At 36.3% G+C, this 22,355-nt stretch overlaps 2 protein-coding genes across 2 annotated transcripts in view; both read right to left on the bottom strand.

The window, feature by feature from the left end:
* Positions 1-4,679: 4,679 nt before the first annotated feature.
* LOC107725730 (uncharacterized) lies at positions 4,680-7,762 on the bottom strand. The gene is made up of 3 exons (XM_016535107.1): positions 7,362-7,762; positions 5,444-6,549; positions 4,680-4,914 (listed from the first exon to the last, which is right to left on the bottom strand). Exons 1-3 carry the CDS (start codon positions 7,507-7,509, stop codon positions 4,702-4,704), a joined length of 1,467 nt encoding a protein of 488 aa, XP_016390593.1. The 5' UTR covers positions 7,510-7,762; the 3' UTR covers positions 4,680-4,701.
* A 5,549-nt stretch (positions 7,763-13,311) lies between these two features.
* The window catches only part of LOC107725734 (phosphatidylinositol 4-phosphate 3-kinase C2 domain-containing subunit alpha-like), a 40,505-nt gene continuing 31,461 nt past the window's right edge, over positions 13,312-22,355 (bottom strand). Inside the window, exons 18-33 of the mRNA XM_016535111.1 lie at positions 21,770-21,864; positions 21,287-21,467; positions 18,669-18,773; positions 18,176-18,268; positions 17,670-17,799; positions 16,747-16,883; positions 16,475-16,644; positions 16,236-16,392; positions 15,893-16,002; positions 15,227-15,434; positions 14,948-15,072; positions 14,750-14,867; positions 14,100-14,181; positions 13,903-14,012; positions 13,688-13,813; positions 13,312-13,608 (exon numbers count right to left, since the gene is read on the bottom strand). Coding sequence (XP_016390597.1) covers positions 13,426-13,608; positions 13,688-13,813; positions 13,903-14,012; positions 14,100-14,181; positions 14,750-14,867; positions 14,948-15,072; positions 15,227-15,434; positions 15,893-16,002; positions 16,236-16,392; positions 16,475-16,644; positions 16,747-16,883; positions 17,670-17,799; positions 18,176-18,268; positions 18,669-18,773; positions 21,287-21,467; positions 21,770-21,864 — 2,130 coding nt within the window. The 3' untranslated portion in view covers positions 13,312-13,425. The remainder of the gene's footprint in view (positions 13,609-13,687; positions 13,814-13,902; positions 14,013-14,099; positions 14,182-14,749; positions 14,868-14,947; positions 15,073-15,226; positions 15,435-15,892; positions 16,003-16,235; positions 16,393-16,474; positions 16,645-16,746; positions 16,884-17,669; positions 17,800-18,175; positions 18,269-18,668; positions 18,774-21,286; positions 21,468-21,769; positions 21,865-22,355) is intronic.

The raw sequence follows: 22,355 nt of genomic DNA, 5'->3' as shown, positions 1-22,355 counted from the left end.
CGGGCTGGACTCCGCTTTGTCCATGGTGAAAGCCGATCCGGCGATCCACAGCGTGCAGTTGATGTATTTCCTCAGCGACCAGCACAGATCAGCTCTTGGCATGACGAAGTGGATATCATCCTCTTTTGGAAGACCAAATAAAGTAGTTTCGCTTTCACAACGAAGCACACAGCGTCTTCAGGACATGGCGGAAAGCGGCAACAATACTTCAGTGAGAATAAAAGTTATGCCTTCTTTCTTTGCGTGAACATTTGGGTGGCGTTATGCAAATCTTCCCACATAGTGACGTAGGTATGTGGGGGCGTGTTAGAACGAGCCGTTTTAGGTAGGTGTGGCTGACTCTTAACTTTTATAAAGAATATCTCTTTGGATTTGAGACTTTAGTCTTTGCAACTTTACAGATCTTCTTTATGCACCAAGAGCTTGTAACACTCCAAAGAGAAAGGAAAAATTTAAATTGCATCATATGACCCCGTTAAGCAAATAATAATAATAATAATCGGCAGGGATCCCCAGACCAATACAATTAGTGTGCCTCCTCTATTTTAAAACCCACGAGCCGCCACTGCATTTTCATAACAGCTTGTTAATGCATTTTGAAAATATTGCATGTTTTTCCAACGCAAGAAACGTTCGTACGTTGACGTTTTAACAACCTCGTTGCCATTTCCAATCTGGTAATATTTTTGGCACGTACATCATTCGTCTTAAACATCTTTGTTAGACATAAATAGTTTAGTTCAAATTTAAATCCGCCTTACATATATGAAACCTACACACCTATGACAGGACTCTATAATATTTATATAGCCTATATAACTTTTCATAAGTTATTGAAATAATTTAAGGTAAAAGTGCTCTTATCTCAAACACCTCTGTTCTCGTCTGACTCTCTCAGTGCGCATCCTGATCGGTTTCGCTCGCGCGCCTTTTCAACGCAAAAAAAAAAAAAAACTTTCTTGAGATTTCTGGTTGTATTTTTGGTAGTTTCATATTTTTATTCAGATTATGAAAAAAATATATAGCATATAAATGTGTTACAGCCAAGCAGTGGTCTGTACCATAGGGTTAGTACTGGATATAATGTAAGATGGATACAAAACATGCTCAATGGTGCCGCCTTGTGATGGTTGCCATGCAGCGCATACAGCTAACCATTGTTAGAGAGATCTGTCTCTGTGTTTGATATCAAAGGTTTCTGCTGTGGTTAGGCCTACTTCATTCGTGACACATGAGTTCATGTAACCGCATGTGTTAACATACAGAGAGCTGCTGTTCCAAAAACTAGCCTAATTTCAAGAAATGTATTCAGGCTCACTAACATTCTCTGGTATAAGTATAGCTTTTAGCAATCTGGTTTGATTTAGATTGCAGTGTGATTTTATTGATGTGCAGCAAAATAAAGATTCAAACCCTATTAAAACCCTTTTCTGGGACACTTGAAATTTTGCTCAGGAGCATTCATATCACTTGTAGATGTTACTACTCTTCGAGTGGAGTTAACCTGTGGCAAATTCAATTGAATGGGTATGATTTAGAAAGGCACATACCTCTCAATAAAAGGTCTAACAGCTGAAAATTCATATCAGAGCAAACTCCAAGCCCTGAGGTCAAAAGAACTGCCTGTAGTGCTCAGAAACAGGATTGTGTCAAGCCACAGATCTGGGGAAGATTTCAGAAACAAATTCTGCTGAATTGAAGGTTCACAGAAATATGTAGCCTCAATTATCCATAATGGAACAAGTTTGGAACAACTAGTACTCTTCCTACAGCTGGCCTCCTGGCCAAACTGAGCAATTGATGGAGAAGGGCCCTGGTTTTTTTTGCAACAAAGCAACTAAAGGACTCGCAGATTGTGAGAAATGCCTCAATTCAAGCATCATGTTTGAAGGAAACCAGGCACTGCTCATCACCTCTAGAGTACCATCCCAAAAGTAAAGTGTGCTTGTAGCATCCTCATGCTGTGGGGCTGTTTTTCAGCGGCAGGGACTGAGGGACTCGTAAGAGAAGGAAAGCTCAACGCACCAAAATATTGAGATAGCCTTAATGAAAACCCAGTCCAGAGCATTCAGAACCTCATGGCAGAAGGTTCACCTTCCAAAAGGATAATGACCACTCCGTGAATGTCCTTGAGTGGTCCAATCACAGCCTAGGCTTAAACCCATCAAATATTTCTGGAGAAACCTGAAAATGTCCATCTGCCCCCATCCAAGCTGACAGAGCGTGAGAGGTGAAGAGGTGAGGAGAAGAATGGCAGATAATTGCCAAATGTACATGTGCAAAGCTTGTTGCATCATATCCCTAAAAGACTTGAGGCTGTAAAGGTGCTTCAACTAAGTACTGAGTTTACAAAATGACACTGTGAAGCTGCTGCATCTAATTTGAATATTCAAATATTTTTACATATCAGAAAGGGAAACATCACCATTTTTAATGATTCATGTTTTTAACCACTTAATGTACACAGACCGTGCACTTGACATTCAGAACTATTTAAAAATGACTATAATAACCAATCCAGCACGATTTTGTCTCTGCAACATGAGATGTGTCTGACTACTTTTTTTTTGTCTCACACACTGGCTGCTGACTGCTCTATTGCATCAGGCAGTCAGTGCTTTGTAATTGTGACTCCAGAGATCCCCCTTCTCAAGCTTTGGACTCTCCAGGATGAGTAATAGAGGCTGGGGCCATGCTGGCTGCCCTCCCACAACACACCAGCCCCTGCTGCAATCATATGCAATCCTCTCATTGCAAAATAGTGCTGTGCTTGGTTGCCTAGAGACCAAGGTCACCTGGGTAAAGGCACCTTAGAAGAGGAAGACACCATAGCAGCGCCACATACAACTACCATCATGCTTCCAGCTACCAACCCTTCCTCAAACTGCTCTCAGATCTGTTGCTTTCAAACCAGAACCGTTTCAACAAGCAAAATAAAGTACAACCAGTCAGCTATTGCTAATATAGTGTTAAACACTTTCATAATAACATGTGTCCACCTTTGCGTTATCAATAAATGTGTCTGAAATGCAATCTAATTAACTCAAGGACAAAGCATCATTAAATTAGACCCGCAGTCTGTTGTCACGGCATGAAAGATTGCGTAAACGATTGCTTGTCTTTGCACCATGCAAGCTTGTGTTGCAGCTGATGTGTGGAGGGGAGATGCTAATTGATTTCTCCTCATGAGAGAAAGTTTCATCACGCTTTGTTTTTTAACCCTCTCTTACAGGGGCTGCACATGACGGTCTCGCAGGAGTTCTGCACCTCTACAGTCAGAGTCTGAGACAGTGAACTAGTAAGATGAACCATAACAAATGAGCCAGGACACAAGTGTGCAAGGAAACAACTGTACATTCAACAAATGCAGGATGTGATAATAGAACATTTGAAGAGTAATAATGTATAAAACAGAAAAAAAAGCAACAAAAAAAACTTGCTGTCATTTAATTTATTCTCACGTAAAAACGGCAATGATCAGTGTAGTCAAATGTAGCAAACATCTTATATATTAGCATCTGTTTTTGTAGGACATATGGTTTAGGATGTAATTTACATATTCACCACTGCTCAAAAGTTTGGGGTCTGTAAGATTTTTAAATGTTTTTAAAAGAAGTTTTTTATGCTCAATAAGGCTGCCTTTATTTGGTCAAAATTCAGTTAAACAGTAATATTGTGAAATATTATATACTCAAGAAACATTTCTTAATATTATAATTGTTGAAAATTGTGCTTCTTAACAATTTTGAAGAAACTGTGATGCGTTTGAATGTGTCCTTGCTGAATAAAAGTATTTAAAAGTATAATATTATGAAAAATCTTACTGACTGCAAACTTTTTAACAGTAGTGTATTTGAACAAATATATATATATATATCTATATATAGAAAAATGTAAACATTGAGGTGCATTGTAACTTGGTCTTATATCTTTTTTTTTTTTTTTTTTTTTGCATTTTCGTCAACATAATGAATAATAAAAAAAAGCAGCCTATTTTCACACCATTTAAAACCATTGGAATAAACAAGGTATAATTTACCCAAAAATGAAAATTGTTATCTTTTACTCTTCCTCACGTCATTCCAAACCTGTGTGACTTTCTTTCTTTTGTGAAATACATATTTGTGATATTTTGAAGAATTATTACTGAACTATTTTTTGTTTTGAAGAATTATTACTGAACTTTTAAAAACTATTTTTACTGAACTATTTTGTCCATACAATAAAAGTCAGTGGGTTCCAAAACAACACTGGACCCTCTGACTTTCATTGTATAAGAAAAAACACCATGCCATTTTTCAAAAAGTCTTATTTTGTGTTTCACATGAAAAGATAATAAAGTTTTGGAATTGGCAATGGCATGAGGGTAAATGTTGGCAGAATATTCATTTTTAGGTGAACTATCTCTTTAAATAAAATAACACTAGTCTAGTACTCCAACATATCAACAATTTGTGTTAAATAATAATGTGTGTGATCAGTCACACTGAAGAGTCTGTAAGGCATAGCAAAAAAACAAAAAACAAATCAGTAGCAACAGCAGTAGTAACATTCAGTAGCAGTCAAGGTACAATGTGTGTTGGGACACAGCAGTGAGGTATAAATGTCAATTTAAGTCAATATAGCAGTCTAGAGGCTGGCCTGGGAACTATAAGACCAATCATTACCATCAGAAACCAATTTTTGCCAATCAAGGGCTGGTTACTTCTTCTGTACTCTGTCCTTATAGGCCCACAGCTTTTCCCTGTGTGACAAACTAAAACAGTAGCCAATGGCCTTCTCAGTTTCACAGATTCTCTTTCGGAAACGGTCTCTGTCCCGTGCAAACACCTCCCACGGTCCCTTACGAGATGCTTGAAAAGCAAAGGACCAAGCTTGCATCTTGTGGACTTGTACGATAGGAGAGAATTTCACCTGGAAAACATTAGCAACATGCTGTTAGCAAGCAATGATTGACAGCTGACATAAGCGCCATAAAGGTGCGGTCAGATTAGCTCATTTTTGGCAAACTTTTGCAGGCAAAATGGTCAATAGTGGTGTGATGTATGAAGCACAGCTCACACAAAAATCACTTTTAAACCAAGCAGCTTTCTGTTGGTCAGCTTGGCAAGTTTGAGTGAGCAACTTGAACCGGTTGCGAAATCTGTGTGGAGAAATCGAAATTCCCAATCGCGAAAATTCGCTAAACAACAGTGACCACACCTTAAATAGATTGTTCTCACAAAAATGAAACATTTTTGTCATCATTTACTCACCCTCATGTCGTTTCAAACCTGTATGAGTTTCTTTCTTATGTTGAACATAAAAGAAGATATTGTCAAATATTATCAAAATTCTTCAAAATATCTTTTTTTTGTTCAACATCAGAAAGAATGACATGAGGGTAATTAAATGACAAAATTTTAATTTTTAGGTGAACTATTCCTTTAAAACTGATAATTACCTTCTTAAAATTGGGACATTTCCTTTGGTTGCCCTGAAGAGCAGTCAGACCAACAGGTCTTATCCATGGCACCACTGATAATGTCTCAACTGGTAATTTGTGGCAGCAATGGCGAGCAACTTTACTTGATGGCAACTGCGGCTTTGAGCGTCTTGAAGATTTTAAGAGTCTATCGGTTTTATTTTGTGTGTTGTCACTGGGCGAATCATGTTTTGAAGGTACTGATGTAGCTGGTGAGCTTTGAAGAGGGGCTCTGAAATTCAGTGGGTGATATGGGTCATGATTCTGAGAGAGGGATCTCCATAAGGCCTCTTCTTCTTCATCTTCAGAACCTGGTTTGGAAGAATCGGAGCCTGTAGATGCAGTGGATTGTGATACAGTGGGACTTTCAGCCTTCAAAACCACCTGCGTTTTGCTTTTTTCAGGAATCGCACTGGACAAACATGCCGTGAAGTGTAGAGGGTGATATGGATCAGTCGAGCTGGTCAGAAGGTCCCAGAGTTTGTCATTCTCCTCTCGTTCTCCTTCAAAACAAGAGCTGTCTGTGCTTCCCCAGCTGAACTCGCTGTCTGAGAATTGACCGACTGACTGCACTTGACATGGAGCTTGAACCTCCTCTGTAGATGATCTACATGAATCAGGATCACCGATGGGCTTCTGATGCTTTACAAACTCCTTTGCAGAAAACCCAGACACATGTGCAGTAAACGTGCAGGTGTTCTCTCCGCATTTCCTCTCTGATCCTCCTAATATGGTCCAGTCGTATCCATGTTTCCACATGGAGTGATCTCCAATATAGAGGTCTTCAGTGTCATTGAGACACTCTGTTGCGTGGGACACAAGGTCGTCCACCAAGGAGCAACAGAGTTCATCGCTGACCAGACTGGACAGGACAGCTCTGGAGTGAGAGCTCACATCGAATGGGTCCCTGCCGAATTTTGAAAGTGGACTGGAACCCCCGACCACCATGTTTTTGTTGTTTTCAAACAAGGATGAGAGCAGGAAACTGTCAGAAGGGTCTCCTGACCCACTTGTCATGTGCTGAATGTGTTGTCCTGTCTCGTCTGTAATTCTCAGATGGACTTCAAACCTGAACATCTGGAAAACTGGGGACCAAACAAAGAGTTACTAAAATTCCCTTAGGCCATAAATAGAGGCCTTTCTCATAATTAATAATAGAAATTGATGGATGGATGGATATGTGTTTTTAATCAAGAATAAAATGTTAAAATACTGATAGAAAAATACAATCCATATTATCCATAATATTTAATGGAACGTTTTTGTCCCTTCTCATTATAAAATAAATAAATAATAATAATAATAATAATAATAATATGTATATATGTATGAGTGTATAATACTACTACTACTACTAATAGTTTAATGAATAATAAAATTAAATATTAATAATAAAAATGATAGTAGAAACATAATATAAATAAATTAGCCAGGTAAAATTTAATAAATACTCATAATTATAAATATTCATAATTATATTATAATAAACAAAAACACTGCAACCCTGAGTTATTTGGTTTAAAATGCAGTATTGCATCACTATTAATGTTGTTTTCTTTCTACTTTTATGTCACTCTCCACTAAAGAAAATACGTTTCGTTTCGTTTCGGATGAATGTAAATGAATAAATATGCAAATCTTGTATCGAAAGTGTACAAATGCAAATGAATTGACCAACAGCACTTTTTTTGCACTTTTTCATTTGACATTTTTTTAGTTTGCACTTGCAATCTATAAGAATAATACATCTATACAGTGATCTACATCATAATTATAACGTTAGATAAGTGCATCTATACTGTAAATAATAATAAGATTATGTAAATCGGCAATGGCATAGGCTACGGACAGCAAAACATTTCAATGCAAATATATGAATGAGTAAAACCAGAATTACCCGAAATCAAAGTGCAGCAGATGACCTGGACCAGCAGTCGCAGGTGCTCCCACAGCACCGTCAGGATCTGTTTAGTCCAGGGCAGAAGCATCATGCCGCTGTCCCCAAACAGCCGCAGCGCGGTCCGCTCCGATGCGCTCCTTTCCATCCTCAAACAATACCCTGTCACGTATTCTGATATTCGTCCCTTGGTTTGTTTTCTCTGTCGTAATTTATCGGCTGATTTTTGAAGTTTGCTAACCACATCTTCGCAGATATGTGAGCGTTAACTCCGAGCGAAAGCTGCTGAGGTCCACATGATCACCAAGTCCCGTTTCCAGCACCTCCGAGTGAACGTGTGACTGCGACAAACGGCTCCAATTTAAGAAAGCGCTCCACTATAAACAAATATCTCCAGCGCTGCAACAGTGCGACCTTTGATTTGATCGCTTATGTGTCACTCACACTGGCACCGCCCTCTTTCGCAACAAACCACGCCCACATGATGGCGTAGTCCAGTGACGCATGGTTTGTTGTCCCATGTGAAATAGCAAAAAGCAACAGAGCTTAATATTTCGTATACCTGTGATTTTTGTGGTCAAGAAAAATAAACTATTTTGCATATTTTTTTCCATTGCATTTACTCGAGATTATTTTGGAAGGATTTGGAATTCTATATTAACAGAAAAATGGAGTGTATGATAGAAATTTGTATATTTGATGTACTTTATACATAAAACGAAAATTTGAATTGTAAAGAACAACATATTATACATTTGTTTATTTTGTTAGGAAAACCAAAATTTTGCACATTTTATAAATGACTTCATATGTAAATCTCTTAGAACAAAAAAAAAGCATTGAAAACATGTAATGCTCTGAAAGCATTGAACTTTATGTAATTTTCCTCCTTTTTTTCTTTTCTTTTTTTTTCTCTGGCAGCTAATAATGTTAATTTGATAGTGTGAATATGTAATACCTCATGTTCTTGTGGCATTGAATTAATAAAGCATTAAAAAAAAAAAAGCATGAAGCAACAGGTTTACATATTGCTACTATTACATCACGCAGTTACAGTAAGCATACTATATAATCGTGGAAATATATTTCAGACCCATAATTATTAATTTATTTCTTTTAAAGATAAAATAAAGATTGAATGAAGGAAAAAAAATATATAACGTTAGGTTTTTGCACTCGCTACTTCCAGACTGGATCAAAGTCCCTTTAACAGTATTGCATCACTATTAATGTTGTTTTCTTTCTACTTTTATGTCACTCTCCACTAAAGAAAATACGTTTCGTTTCGTTTCGGATGAATGTAAATGAATAAATATGCAAATCTTGTATCGAAAGTGTACAAATGCAAATGAATTGACCAACAGCACTTTTTTTGCACTTTTTCATTTGACATTTTTTTAGTTTGCACTTGCAATCTATAAGAATAATACATCTATACAGTGATCTACATCATAATTATAACGTTAGATAAGTGCATCTATACTGTAAATAATAATAAGATTATGTAAATCGGCAATGGCATAGGCTACGGACAGCAAAACATTTCAATGCAAATATATGAATGAGTAAAACCAGAATTACCCGAAATCAAAGTGCAGCAGATGACCTGGACCAGCAGTCGCAGGTGCTCCCACAGCACCGTCAGGATCTGTTTAGTCCAGGGCAGAAGCATCATGCCGCTGTCCCCAAACAGCCGCAGCGCGGTCCGCTCCGATGCGCTCCTTTCCATCCTCAAACAATACCCTGTCACGTATTCTGATATTCGTCCCTTGGTTTGTTTTCTCTGTAGTAATTTATCGGCTGATGTTTGAAGTTTGCTGACCACATCTTCCCAGATATGTGAGCGTTAACTCCGAGCGAAAGCTGCTGAGGTCCACATGATCACCAAGTCCCGTTTCCAGCACCTCCGAGTGAACGTGTGACTGCGACAAACGGCTCCAATTTAAGAAAGCGCTCCACTATAAACAAATATCTCCAGCGCTGCAACAGTGCGACCTTTGATTTGATCGCTTATGTGTCACTCACACTGGCACCGCCCTCTTTCGCAACAAACCACGCCTACATGATGGCGTAGGGCAGTGACGCATGGTTTGTTGTCCCATGTGAAATAGCAAAAAGCAACAGAGCTTAATATTTCGTATACCTGTGATTTTTGTGGTCAAGAAAAATAAACTATTTTGCATATTTTTTTCCATTGCATTTACTCGAGATTATTTTGGAAGGATTTGGAATTCTATATTAACAGAAAAATGGAGTGTATGATAGAAATTTGTATATTTGATGTACTTTATACATAAAACGAAAATTTGAATTGTAAAGAACAACATATTATACATTTGTTTATTTTGTTAGGAAAACCAAAATTTTGCACATTTTATAAATGACTTCATATGTAAATCTCTTAGAACAAAAAAAAAGCATTGAAAACATGTAATGCTCTGAAAGCATTGAACTTTATGTAATTTTCCTCCTTTTTTTCTTTTCTTTTTTTTTCTCTGGCAGCTAATAATGTTAATTTGATAGTGTGAATATGTAATACCTCATGTTCTTGTGGCATTGAATTAATAAAGCATTAAAAAAAAAAAAGCATGAAGCAACAGGTTTACATATTGCTACTATTACATCACGCAGTTACAGTAAGCATACTATATAATCGTGGAAATATATTTCAGACCCATAATTATTAATTTATTTCTTTTAAAGATAAAATAAAGATTGAATGAAGGAAAAAAAATATATAACGTTAGGTTTTTGCACTCGCTACTTCCAGACTGGATCAAAGTCCCTTTAAGGCATTTTGAATTGTGCATAAAACATACGATTTTTTCAGATAAAGCCTCACTAATTATTGCCGAGGCAAATTTCAAACCTTGTTTCAATCCTGTTTCTTGCGCCACGCTATTTTTATTATACATTTGTTTATTTTGTTAGGAAAACCAAAATTTTGCACATTTTATAAATGACTTCATATGTAAATCTCTTAGAACAAAAAAAAAGCATTGAAAACATGTAATGCTCTGAAAGCATTGAACTTTATGTAATTTTCCTCCTTTTTTTCTTTTCTTTTTTTTTCTCTGGCAGCTAATAATGTTAATTTGATAGTGTGAATATGTAATACCTCATGTTCTTGTGGCATTGAATTAATAAAGCATTAAAAAAAAAAAAGCATGAACAGGCAGGTTTACATATTGCTACTATTACATCACGCAGTTACAGTAAGCATACTATATAATCGTGGAAATATATTTCAGACCCATAATTATTAATTTATTTCTTTTAAAGATAAAATAAAGATTGAATGAAGGAAAAAATATATATAACGTTAGGTTTTTGCACTCGCTACTTCCAGACTGGATCAAAGTCCCTTTAAGTCATTTTGAATTGTGCATAAAACATACGATTTTTTCAGATAAAGCCTCACTAATTATTGCCGAGGCAAATTTCAAACCTTGTTTCAATCCTGTTTCTTGCGCCACGCTATTTTGAACATTGCTCTACTACTAGAAAAAACACTGTAGAAAATTACGAGATATAACGTCAAGCATATGTCGGAAGGTCATATATTATATTAATTTAATCTGTAACAGACTTATCAGTAAGTAACAGGCCTCAATATGAAAGTGCAACCTAATACACTTAAATAAAAACTGCTGCCCAGATTACAAATATGCCTAATTTAATATTAGGCATAAAATGTTAAATTTAAACTTAAGTTACGTGTTTTCATTCATTTTCCTGTGCATTACTGTGGTACAGATATTTGTGACAGACAAAGCAGCTAACTGTAGCCTATGTAGCCTACTTGACAATTACTTTACAGGTCGCAAGTCAAATACATGGAGTAAACCTCAAATGCCTAAATGCGATTTTAATCTACCAATGTATTATTATTTGAATGGAAGCAGTTGGAATTCATTATCATCTCTATCCTTTTGCATTGTTTTTCCATCCTCAAAATACAAAATGTACATCTACAGCAGCCCTGTGTGACTGTCAAGGAGCAAAAAATCATGTCAAAATCGTGTCAAATCATGCATACTTCCTTATCAGTAAGCTCTCACCCCAGTGACAAAGCAAATGTGTGCCATTCTCTCCAGATGCTTTCTCACAGCAACAGCCTGTTTTAATGAGGTGGTACAGAAACGCTGGCAGACCTGAGGTCAGGCCTTTTAGACCTTTAGAATTTTACTGCCAATGACAAAGCGCACCTGGGCCCCACCACAAGAGTCCCTAAGGATCACACCAACACCTCAGCAGAAATCATTAGTGTGTGAGGCTCAAAGCTTTAAAGGTGTAGTCCACCATATCATTTGAAACTTTTTGACTTTATTTTCTTCTGTGGAACACAAAAGAAGATATTTAAAAGAATTTTGGGGACTAAACAGATTTGGTTACCTTTTACTTCTTCTATCATTTAGTCAAAGAGGTTTGGAACAACACGACACGGGTAATTCAACATGAGTACAATTCACCATAGTTGCTCAACATGCCTAAATGAAGACAATTTTCTTTTTTGGGGTAAACTATCCCTTTAAGATGTGTTCTTGCACATCTTCAATGGCAGCTTTAGCCACAAATCACCAGTGTTGTTATTGTTATCTAGAACTATAATAATTTTAATCTTTAATTGAAATTAAGCAGAAATAAAATAAAAGTGTCATAAGAAAAACTTAAAGTTAACTAAAAATAATTTTAAGCTGAAGTACACAAATTACCAAAACAATTAAAAAAAGGTTAAATATAATAAATAATAAAAGCAAAATAAAAATCAAAACATTGTAAAATTACTTAAAAAAAAAAATACAAAAAAAATAAAAGAGAATTAAAAATTCAAAGCTAGTTCAAAATATCAATAATTACTATAATAGTATATACTATATAGATGATACTAAAATAACACCGGAAATCACAGGGCATGAAATTAACTTGTCTTCATCAATGACAACAAGAATATTAAACCTTATTATAATATATAATAATAAAATAATATAAGTAACTCACTGTATAACAAAATGAAAACCGTTTCAACCAAATCTGAAAATATTAAAGTGCAAAAGGAAAAAACAGCTGTATGTTTCTTGCCTGCCCCCTACTGGTTCAAGTATATTTTTAACCTCAGAACAAAAATTATACAGAGGTGTTCCAAAACATTTAATTTTCCTTAAGAGAGAGTCAGAATTACAACAAACATTGATTCGGTCAGGTTAAGATAACCAATAAATAACTGGCCATGTTAATATCCATTCAAAATGTATTTTTAACAGCCATAAAACAGCGAATCAGATCACTATTTGCAGAGTGAGTGATGACAATCTTATACATCTTTTTAAAAATGCCTCCTGGTAAACTCATAGATTTCGATTCAGCTGAGCTCTGGCAGTAGCTTTTAGCCACAGGTGCTGTTCCCTTTTTAAAGAGGGGTTATTACACAAATTCACTGGTGGATGAAAAAAACAGCTCGACCAACTCTGATCACACCATGGGAAGTACATACTACATTATCTTACAAAACAGGGCCCTTTTTAAACCACAAATGTACTGAGAAGAACGAAAATGAAAGGAGAGCGTGTGAAGGCACCCTGTTATTGTTCCCTAAAGGGACGTGGTCATGAGTTTGTTCAGTTCATTTGGCACATTATCAAGAGCACAGTGAACTCTGCTGTGCTTGTTTTGATCGCTCAAAACCATACAGACTTTTAATGTGTCTTAATTGCATATGTAGAAAAGGAAAGTGTAAAAATGAGCAGTTTTAAAAATACAGGTGTCAATCTCTCTATATATATTCTTATATATATATATATAAATATATATAATAATATAAACTCTTCTTTAAGTAAGCCGTTTGGTCCTCTTAAGTTCCAAATGTACAGAACACAAATGTTGAATTCACACATCAAGTTAGGTGGATTGATTCTTTCAACAAAGACTCGACCTTGATTAGTGTCATAGAGAGAGAGAGCGAGAGAGAGAGAGGGATGCTGGGGAATGTGAAGTGGTCCTGTAAGGGCACTTGATGCAGACACATCACCTTTTGTGGAAGACTGGTGGGGAGGAATCGTTGGATCTAAAAGTAGGGCACCGTTGTGAGCTTGTACCACTTGACAGTCTCTCTGCTCAGGTCAAAGTCTTTAAGGCTGAGGGTGATGCCACCCAAATAGCAGTTCTCTCGCAGAGACTCCACACTGAGCACGCTCAGTTGAAGTTCCCTTTGTTTCAGGGTTTCCTTACTGTAGCCGCTGTACACCAGCTACGAGCAAAGAGAGAAGGAAGTTGTTTATTAGCTTTAGAATAAAGCATGCATGGTTAAATAGGCAGGTTTTACTTACCATTTCATTAAATGTCGGGTTCCTAGTTTTCCTGGCGATCTTCGTTTTGCGTTTGGAGGTTTTGTGGGGGTCTGGGAGAAGGTATGTTTTCACATAAGGGTTTGGGTCTGCACCGTCATTTGATATCTGTGTTCGGGAGGAAAAAAACGGATGAGATTTTGGAATGAACAGGAACTGGGACCAGTTTAAAGATAGGTGCTTTTGATATTTCTTACCAGGTCTTTAATGTGCATGACCATGATGAAGAGTGTGCTGTTTCGGTAGGACACTGACAGCTTCACCTCACCCTCCACGCGGCCGATGGTGGGACTCACTGGAGGCATATCTGCCAAACAGACATCAAACATATGAAAACAATCATGATAATGTGGTGCGTTAAAAAAAGATGAAATTCAAAATATGACACACATACCTGGAGTTTTAGAGAGTCCTTCAACCCCCTCGGTCTTGTCATCTCTCGCAATAGGGTGGAAGAAAGTGTAGATAAGATCACACTAAGAAAAAAAAAATCATTTATTACACAGTTACACTACTGTTCTAAAGTTTAGGTTCAGTAAGATTTTTTTCTGAAAGAAATTATTACTTTTATTAAGCAAGGATGCAATTGATCAAAAGTGACAGTAAAGTTTCAATTTAATGCTGTTCTTTAGAACTTTCTATTCATCAAAGAATCCTATAAGAAATCGAGATTAACATTTAACTTTAATCTTAATTTTTCTTTCAGTATTGATAATGTTTCTTGAGCACCAAATCAGCATATGAAAATGATTTCTGAAGGATCATGTGACACTGAAGACTGGAGTAATGGCTGCTGAAAATTCATTAACTCAAATAAATTAGATTTTAAAATTCTAAAATAGAATATTATGACTTGTAGAACATAAAAGTCTCTTCAAAAACATTTAAGAAATTCTGACCATGGTACTAAAAACCAATGAATATTCATTTGAGTGACATAATTGGTTACCTCATCACTCCCAGAGATTAACCAAAAAACACTACAATTCTATTTTATAATATATTAAAGCATCAACTGTGTAAGTAAAATTTCAATTCACCCACCTGGGTGACTTCTGTTGAGCTCCTCATCAGATTGTGCATATAGCTGCTCAATTCCACCTTCCTTTTGGATGCCACATCCTTGATATGTGTACGACCCAGCACCATTTTACTGGGAAATCTAGAAACAGGAAAACGACTCTTAGGAACATAGAAGTTTAGAATTTGACCAACCATGGTACAAGAGGTGAACTCATATACCCCGGCAACTTCCACAGAGGGAAAAGGATGGTCAACTTGTTGTGCAGTTCCTGGAACTCATCAAAGGTGCGGAAGACAAACTGCGGCTCATTCTGACCTTCCCTAAGGATCCGTATAACGTACGTCTGAAAGATATGGGGGAAAAAAAAAAAAACTGGTAAAATTAGGAAAATATTTTTTCTTGAAAAGACGATACTAAGCATACTTACAAAATAATTATTTCAGAATATATATATATATATATATATATATAAAACTGCTTTATAAAATTAGTCTCACATAGTGCTTGTCTGGATTGTATCTCTTCTGAAATGAAAATACAGAGGCATCTCGAATCCTGCCGTCCTGCTTCATAGTGTACGTCCGGGGAGCGAAGGAGAGGATTGGCTCGTCATTGGAGGGAAGCCCAGAGAATCGCAACTGGGCCAGATTATGGATAAAGAAATTAAACTTTGTGGCCACACTGCCCAGACTGGATTCAATCAACCTATAAGAAAAAAGGTGGAGGAAAAGAGACGGGTATTAAAAATGTTATTTAGAGAGCAAAATAAATAAATAAATAAACAAATACATTTACCTTGTGTTCCACAGAGGGAAAAGGATGGTCAACTTGTTGTGCAGTTCCTGGAACTGATAAAAGGTGCGGAAGACAAACTGCGGCTCATTCTGACCTTCCCTAAGGATCCGTATAACGTACGTCTGAAGGATATGGGGGAAAAAAAAAAAAACTGGTAAAATTAGGAAAATATTTTTTCTTGAAAAGACGATACTAAGCATACTTACAAAATAATTATTTCAGAATCATTGATTTTGTAATAATTTTGATGAAAATTAAACTATTTTTGTTATTACAACATACATATGGGTAATAAAGACAACAAAATATATTTCTGTCATGCTTATTTAGAGAGCAAAATAAATAAATAAATAAACAAATACATTTACCTTGTGAAGAAAATGGTAGCTTCAGCATCTGTAGTCTGTGGTTGAAGAGCATCATACACATATTTAAGATCTTGGACTTCAGTCAGCTCAGGTAAACCTGACTGTGTCATCTGTGTTGAACACACAAATACAGAATTGATCAATAAACAAGTAAACTGTAAAGCAACAAAAGTCCTAAATGAAGAAAATTATGCAAACAGCTTCCTGTCATTAGGGTTGTGCAATTAATGTCATGTATCTAATATCGGCAAAAACATTTACACAGAGCCCTTCTTGTTGACACAAGATTCTATGGATGACACACAAATGACTGTTTTGTTTGCAATGTGGTGCTGTATAATACCAGAGACAGCAGGTTGAGGAAGAGATTGGAGTGTTTGCGTATCAAGTTGTAGGCTTGGGAGCAAAGGTCAACGAAAAGCTGGAAGCGGCTAGTGGGTCTCTCGCCTCCATTAATGACGTAAGCCATATCAGAGGTTAAGACAAACGGTGCTCGGTCCCTGCAGAGAGAAAAAAAATGAGTAATAAAACCAAACAAAACCACAAACTGGGCAGTCTTACATGGCGTAACTCATCATTCACCTTTTAAAACTCCCAATCATTTGTGCGTGACCCAGGAACTTCCCAAAGTCTATGTGGAACATGTGGCCGGTGGAACGCAGCATGATGTTATCGTTGTGACGGTCACAAATGCCTAGGATGTAAGTGGCCACGCAGCATCCTGCGCAGGTGTAGATGAAATTCTCTGAGGCCTGACAAGAGACGGGTTCGATTAGTTTGAAATAAGATCAAAACCCAATGAACCACATGAACTTGGTCTTGACTAAAGCTGCTATTTATAATCATCCAGATACCTTCTCATATTCATCTTCAGCAGGGTTATACTTGCGGAGCCACTCGGCAAGAGGTTTGTCCTTAAAGGAGCCCGTTACTCCGTACTCCACCTGAATCTTCCTCAGCGTTTCAGAAGACGGAACCAAATCTACCATGCCTGTGTATCCAAACACAAATGTTATAATAGAAGCAGATGCTACTGTACATTCACAGAGTCACAAAGTCATTTTTAAGATCAAGATTTTACAGCACAAAAAAGTCATAATCTAGTTTTTCCAAGTCAATTTTCAACATTCTCTCTTATCCGTAGAATTAAATAGGCCATTTTTGTTGTACCTACAATGAATAGGCTATTCATTCACTACTGTTCAAAAGTTTGTGGTCAGGTTTTATTATTATTATAAAAAAAACAAAAAAAAAACAAGGATGCATCTTAAGTGACAGTTAAAACATTTATAAGGTTACAAAAGATTTCAAACAAATGCTGCTCCTTTGAACTTGTTAAAGAATCCACAAAAAAATATTAAGCAACTGTTTCAACACTGATAATAAGAAATAATAAAAAATGTTTCTTGAGCAACAAATCAGCATATCTGAATGATTTCTGAAGGATCGTGTGACACTTAAGACTGGAGTAATGATGCTGAAAATTCAGCTTTTCTATCACAGGAATAAATTACATTGTAAAATATATTAAAACAGAAAAAAACTCTAATTGTAATAATTTTTCACAATATTACTGTTTTACTGTATTTCTAATCAAATAAATGCAGCTTTGGTGAACATAGGAGACCCCTATCAAAAAATTTAAATATCTTACAGACCCCAAACTTTTGAACGGTAATATAAATCATAATAGTATTTAAAAAAAAATTACATATTTAACTTTTTTATTCTAGTTGGAAAACAGTTAAATAGGTTTTAAATGTAGAGCAAAACGTACCTTTATCTTTTCCAGTAGAGATGCATTTAAAGTTGACAATGCGCAGGTCCAGTCCCTCCTGCAGCCAGATCCGATCCATAATCCGAATCATCTGCAGCGCCAACATGTCCTGCCTCAGATCCTCTCCAACCTGAATTACAGTTAAGACAGATAAGCTATTCGGAAATACCTCAAAAACAAGAGTATCTAGAACTCTGTGCTTAAATATGTAGGTACAAGATTTTTGTTCTACTACTGATTCGACCACTAGAGGGCATGTTCATGACTGAGATGGGACTTTAAATTTGGTTCTTTGTCTGTGGCACATTTTTAAGTGAAGTCTAGTTTCCATCAATCATACATGTTTATAGTTTGAATTCAATGGAAGATCCTACTATTGCAATTAATATAAAAAGAAACCAGCTGCTCTGTCACTACTGTCAAACTAAGGTAATGTAAAACAATAACAAACCTCAGCAGGAATACATTCTGTCTATGGAGGCCCCTTCACTATACTGTACACACACCTTAAACATGACGTTAATCTCGTCTCCCAGCGGGTCTGCATTAACCAGTGCAATCTTCAGAGGTACAGCGTTGGAATTGAAGAAAGAGCAGGCCTAGTTTCAACAAAAGAAGCACCATGTTACAAAAGCAGCCTCAGGGTTTTAGTTAAATTCTCTTCTTCGACATGGCAACAAAGAGGGTCTTTGAAATGGGGGCAGATCAGACTGGAGGAGAAGAGATGGAGTTCAGTGACACAACTGTGCGGAGTGTGCAAAACTCTACATCTGAAACAGGAAGGAGGGGGGAGTGAGCAAGGATGATAAGGAAGTGAATCACATGTGAATGCTTCCCAGCAAAACGGAACAAAACCTGGCATGACATGAGAACTGAAGAGATCCTCCGTTCCTTGTCAATGTGGTTTTTGAAGCCTCTACAGAATTGCTGATAAAATGCATTAATCGGATTGAGAATGTAGGTTCTATAGGGTCAATTTTGTTGACTTTAAGCACTCACCTTGACATTGAGTTCTTTTGCCACCAGACTGGGAGTAATAGGGAGTCGACAGCTGTTCTTCTGGAAGAAAGACTGTACCCTCTCTAGACCCTCCAGCAGCACCACCTACAAAGAACAAACATTCAACTGGATTTGACTGATACGAACTACAACCACAGTCTCATGACTTCAACCCAAAACTCCTGGTAATAATACTTTAGTATAGGGACCAATTCTCACTATTAACTAGTTGCTTATTAGCTATTATTAACATATTGGCTGTTTATTAGTACTTATAAAGCACATATTCTGCATGATCATATTCTACATCCCTAATCAATAACCAAAACTTAACAACTACCTTACCAACTATTAATATTAATAAAGCAAATTAGGAGTTTACTGAGGCAAAAGTCATAGTTAATGGTTTGCTAATAGCGAGAATTGAACCTTAAAATAAAGTGTAACCAAACTCGTAAGCTTCCAAAAACATTTCAATGTTTATTTAAAATCTACAAGTTGGGAAGTTTGAGTTCGAATAGTTTGCAAGAGCGCTAGTATAAACATTTTGATGCTGTAAAAGCAGACTACCGAGTATCAGTGTTCTTATTGTTAACTAAAACCAAACCATAAAAACGTTCCATTACTCAAAATAAAATAAACATTAACTGAAATAAAATAAAATATAAAAAAATATCTTTTATTTCAGTTAGCTGCAAAGGCAACATTTTAATAAACATGACAAATAAATACAACAAAATTAAATTGAAAACAAAATATAAAAATAAAATATATTTCAAAATATTAACAAAAACTAAGATACTAAAATAATTGACCCGTTCAATGTCCCTGACAACCTCTGTAGTCCCATTTAGCCACTTGTTAGCAACAGCCTTTTTCAAGACACATAAAGCCTGAAGTAAATCATGACTGGTGAATTACTGATGTATTTTATGTCGTAGAATAAAATTACTTGTGTTAACCACAGACCTTATTTCAGATCTTTAAACAATAACCCATTCAGAAACCCAATGACTTCAGAACGATGGAATCGGAAGTACAAAAACGTTAATATGTTTCTGGGTTTTAGGACTCATTCCTGCAGCACTCTTTTTAGCCAAGTCAGACAAAGCCATAACACGATAAAACGTGTTTACAAGTAATAAAGAGCATTACAAAGAGCTTTATGTAAACCACTTGTTCACATGGGAGATAAAAGATGAGGCACTATATGACCAAAAGTATGTGGACACCCCCTTCTGACAGCATGTTTGGCTAGGCCCTTTAATTCCAGTGCAGACAGATCTTAATGCTACAGAATACAATGACACTCTTGAGAACTGTGCGTATCCCCCTTTGAGACAACGCTTTGAGGAGGACCCTTTTCTATTCCAGCATAACAATACCCTTGAGCAAAGTAGGATCCATATAAAAATGATTTAGTCATTGATTAGCCCTTGACAGGCCTGTACAAAAACCAAATCGGACCCCACTGAACACATTTGGAATGAATTTGAACACAGAATGTGAGCCAGACATCAATATCTGACCTTACTGATGCTCTTGTGCCTGATTGGAAGTGCCCATTTTTTAAATAAATTCTCAACAGGCACTTATGGGTGTGGTGTATGGGTTTTCATATATTTTTGCCATATTGTGTATAAGTCAATATACCAATATTGACTGGATGAGCTGGAGGGATCAAGGGTTCATCCAAATACAATCATCCATTGATCCAATAATCTGTCATAGTTCATTGCACTTATGAGAAAAATACTTTTAAGTGTTTTGCTAGGACTAAAAGTCAAACATGCCTTTGTTCAAACCAAAAAGAAAACAGAAAAAAAAACAATAGATTCCTGTTATACTTATGTAGCCCTTCCTTTATTTAACGTTTATTCAGATCATGTTTTGAACAGTATTATTAAATTAGATTTTGGAACTAGTTATTGAACAATTTAGAAAATCCTGCACTTGTTTCCCAGAGGCCTTTGGTTTGAACTCATAGATCCTTACTGGATATAAGAAAACAAACCTACAACTAAAAAAAGGAGCACAAGATTCTGCTGCTGGCATAGATGTACACTATTCATTACAAAATGTGGGGCCAGTAAGATTTTGTAAAATAAATTAATACTTTTATTCAGCAAGTATGCATAAAATGATCAAAAGTGACAAAACTTTTAAATTCTCAAAAAAAGGGAAAAAAAAGAAACCCTAAATTTCCTATTCATCGAAGAATTGTGAAAAAATGCAGCATTGTTTCCTCAAAAATATTAAGCATCACAACTGTTTTCAACATTGATTTAATAATAATAATAATAATAAGATGTTTTTTTGAGCACCAAATCAGCATATTAGAATGATTTCTGAAGGATCATGTGGCACTGTTTTCATTGTATTTTTGATCAAATAAATACATCCTTGGTGATAAGCATAAGATGCTTTTTTCAATAATATTACAAATCTTTCCAACCCAAACGTTTGAACAGTGGTGTAGCCACATCTATGAACAATGCATGTGTAAAACTTCTAAATGAAATTACATAAATATAAAGGAATGTTATGCAACTGTTGGGATGCATTTTACACAGGTTAAACATCATAAAACATACTCTTTAATGCCAGCCATGGCTAACCTGTCGGGTGGAGCTGCTTGCCTGCCGCACTTTTTCGGCCAGAGCACCCAGCAGCTGCACAAGCCTGGTCTGCTTCTCAAGCTCAGCCCTCAGTCCAGTCCCACACAGACATAGCAGCGCACCGAGGACGCGGTCATAACGCTGACCAAATGCTGGGTCCTGCACGGCATCCCTCAGCAGCCTAAATTCAAACCCAGCAGACTGTATCTAAATCTTAAATTCACTTACGTATTCTACCATATTCTTAAACAGGTAAATAAATAATGACAGAAATTTAATTTTGGGGTGAATTATCCCTTTAAGAAATAGTGTTTCGGACCTCAAAACTTTCTCCACCAAAATTACACTGATAGATTGTACTTGCTTAAAACGAATTATTACTTAAATTATTTGTAAAAATTATTAGATTAATAGTGATTAAATATTTGAATGAACTGACCACCCTTAAAAATTATGCTAAGATCCATTAATAAACAACTTTACCAGTAAAGATAATGTGCAATGTTGACATTTCCCAGAGCTCGAGACAGCAGAAATATCACCAAGGCATTGTTGAGGTGACACTCGAACTTCACTGCCTGCAATTTACCACACATGCTTGTCAGTACATCAGAGAGTACACTTGAAGCATATTTTAAAGACAACAGAATTATGTAAAATACATATAAAGATGTACTTAAGTGGATCGGAAAAGTTAATAAAAATAAATGCATTTAATATAAATTTAAACTATAATACATTTTCATTTAAATGTAAATTGCATGCAATCAAGCATCCAAAAACATTCTTTAAAGAGGTCATATGATGCAATTTAAAGTTTTCCTTTCTCTTTGGAGTGTTACAAGCTCTTGGTGCATAAAGAAGATCTGTAAAGTTGCAAAGACTAAAGTCTCAAATCCAAAGAGATATTCTTTATGAGCTGGCGCGAGGACTAGATTAACCGCTGGGCTACATCATGTGTCATTCACCGGTGAGTAATCTTTAAAAGTACTACAATACCAGGAACGAAGATTGGGTTGTTGATGTTTGCCTGCCATCCTCGCTCTGTCTGCACAGCGTGCGTGAACGC

The sequence above is a fragment of the Sinocyclocheilus rhinocerous genome, unplaced genomic scaffold, assembly GCF_001515625.1.
Source record: "Sinocyclocheilus rhinocerous isolate Xijiao unplaced genomic scaffold, SAMN03320098_v1.1 scaffold426, whole genome shotgun sequence".
Taxonomy (NCBI): Eukaryota; Metazoa; Chordata; class Actinopteri; order Cypriniformes; family Cyprinidae; genus Sinocyclocheilus; species Sinocyclocheilus rhinocerous.
The sequence above is the reverse complement of the archived record's forward strand: the minus strand, read 5'-3'. Positions and strand labels throughout refer to the sequence as shown.

Bases quoted from the DNA above. Each gene is read 5' to 3' on its own strand.
- LOC107725730 (XM_016535107.1), bottom strand. From the start codon at position 7,509: ATGGAAAGGAGCGCATCGGAGCGGACCGCGCTGCGGCTGTTTGGGGAC. The intron at 6,550-7,361 runs GTAATTCTGGTT...TTTGGTCCCCAG, and splicing joins CTGCTGCACTTTGATTTCGG to TTTTCCAGATGTTCAGGTTT. The intron at 4,915-5,443 runs GTAATTATCAGT...AATGTTTTCCAG, and splicing joins AATGTCCCAATTTTAAGAAG to GTGAAATTCTCTCCTATCGT.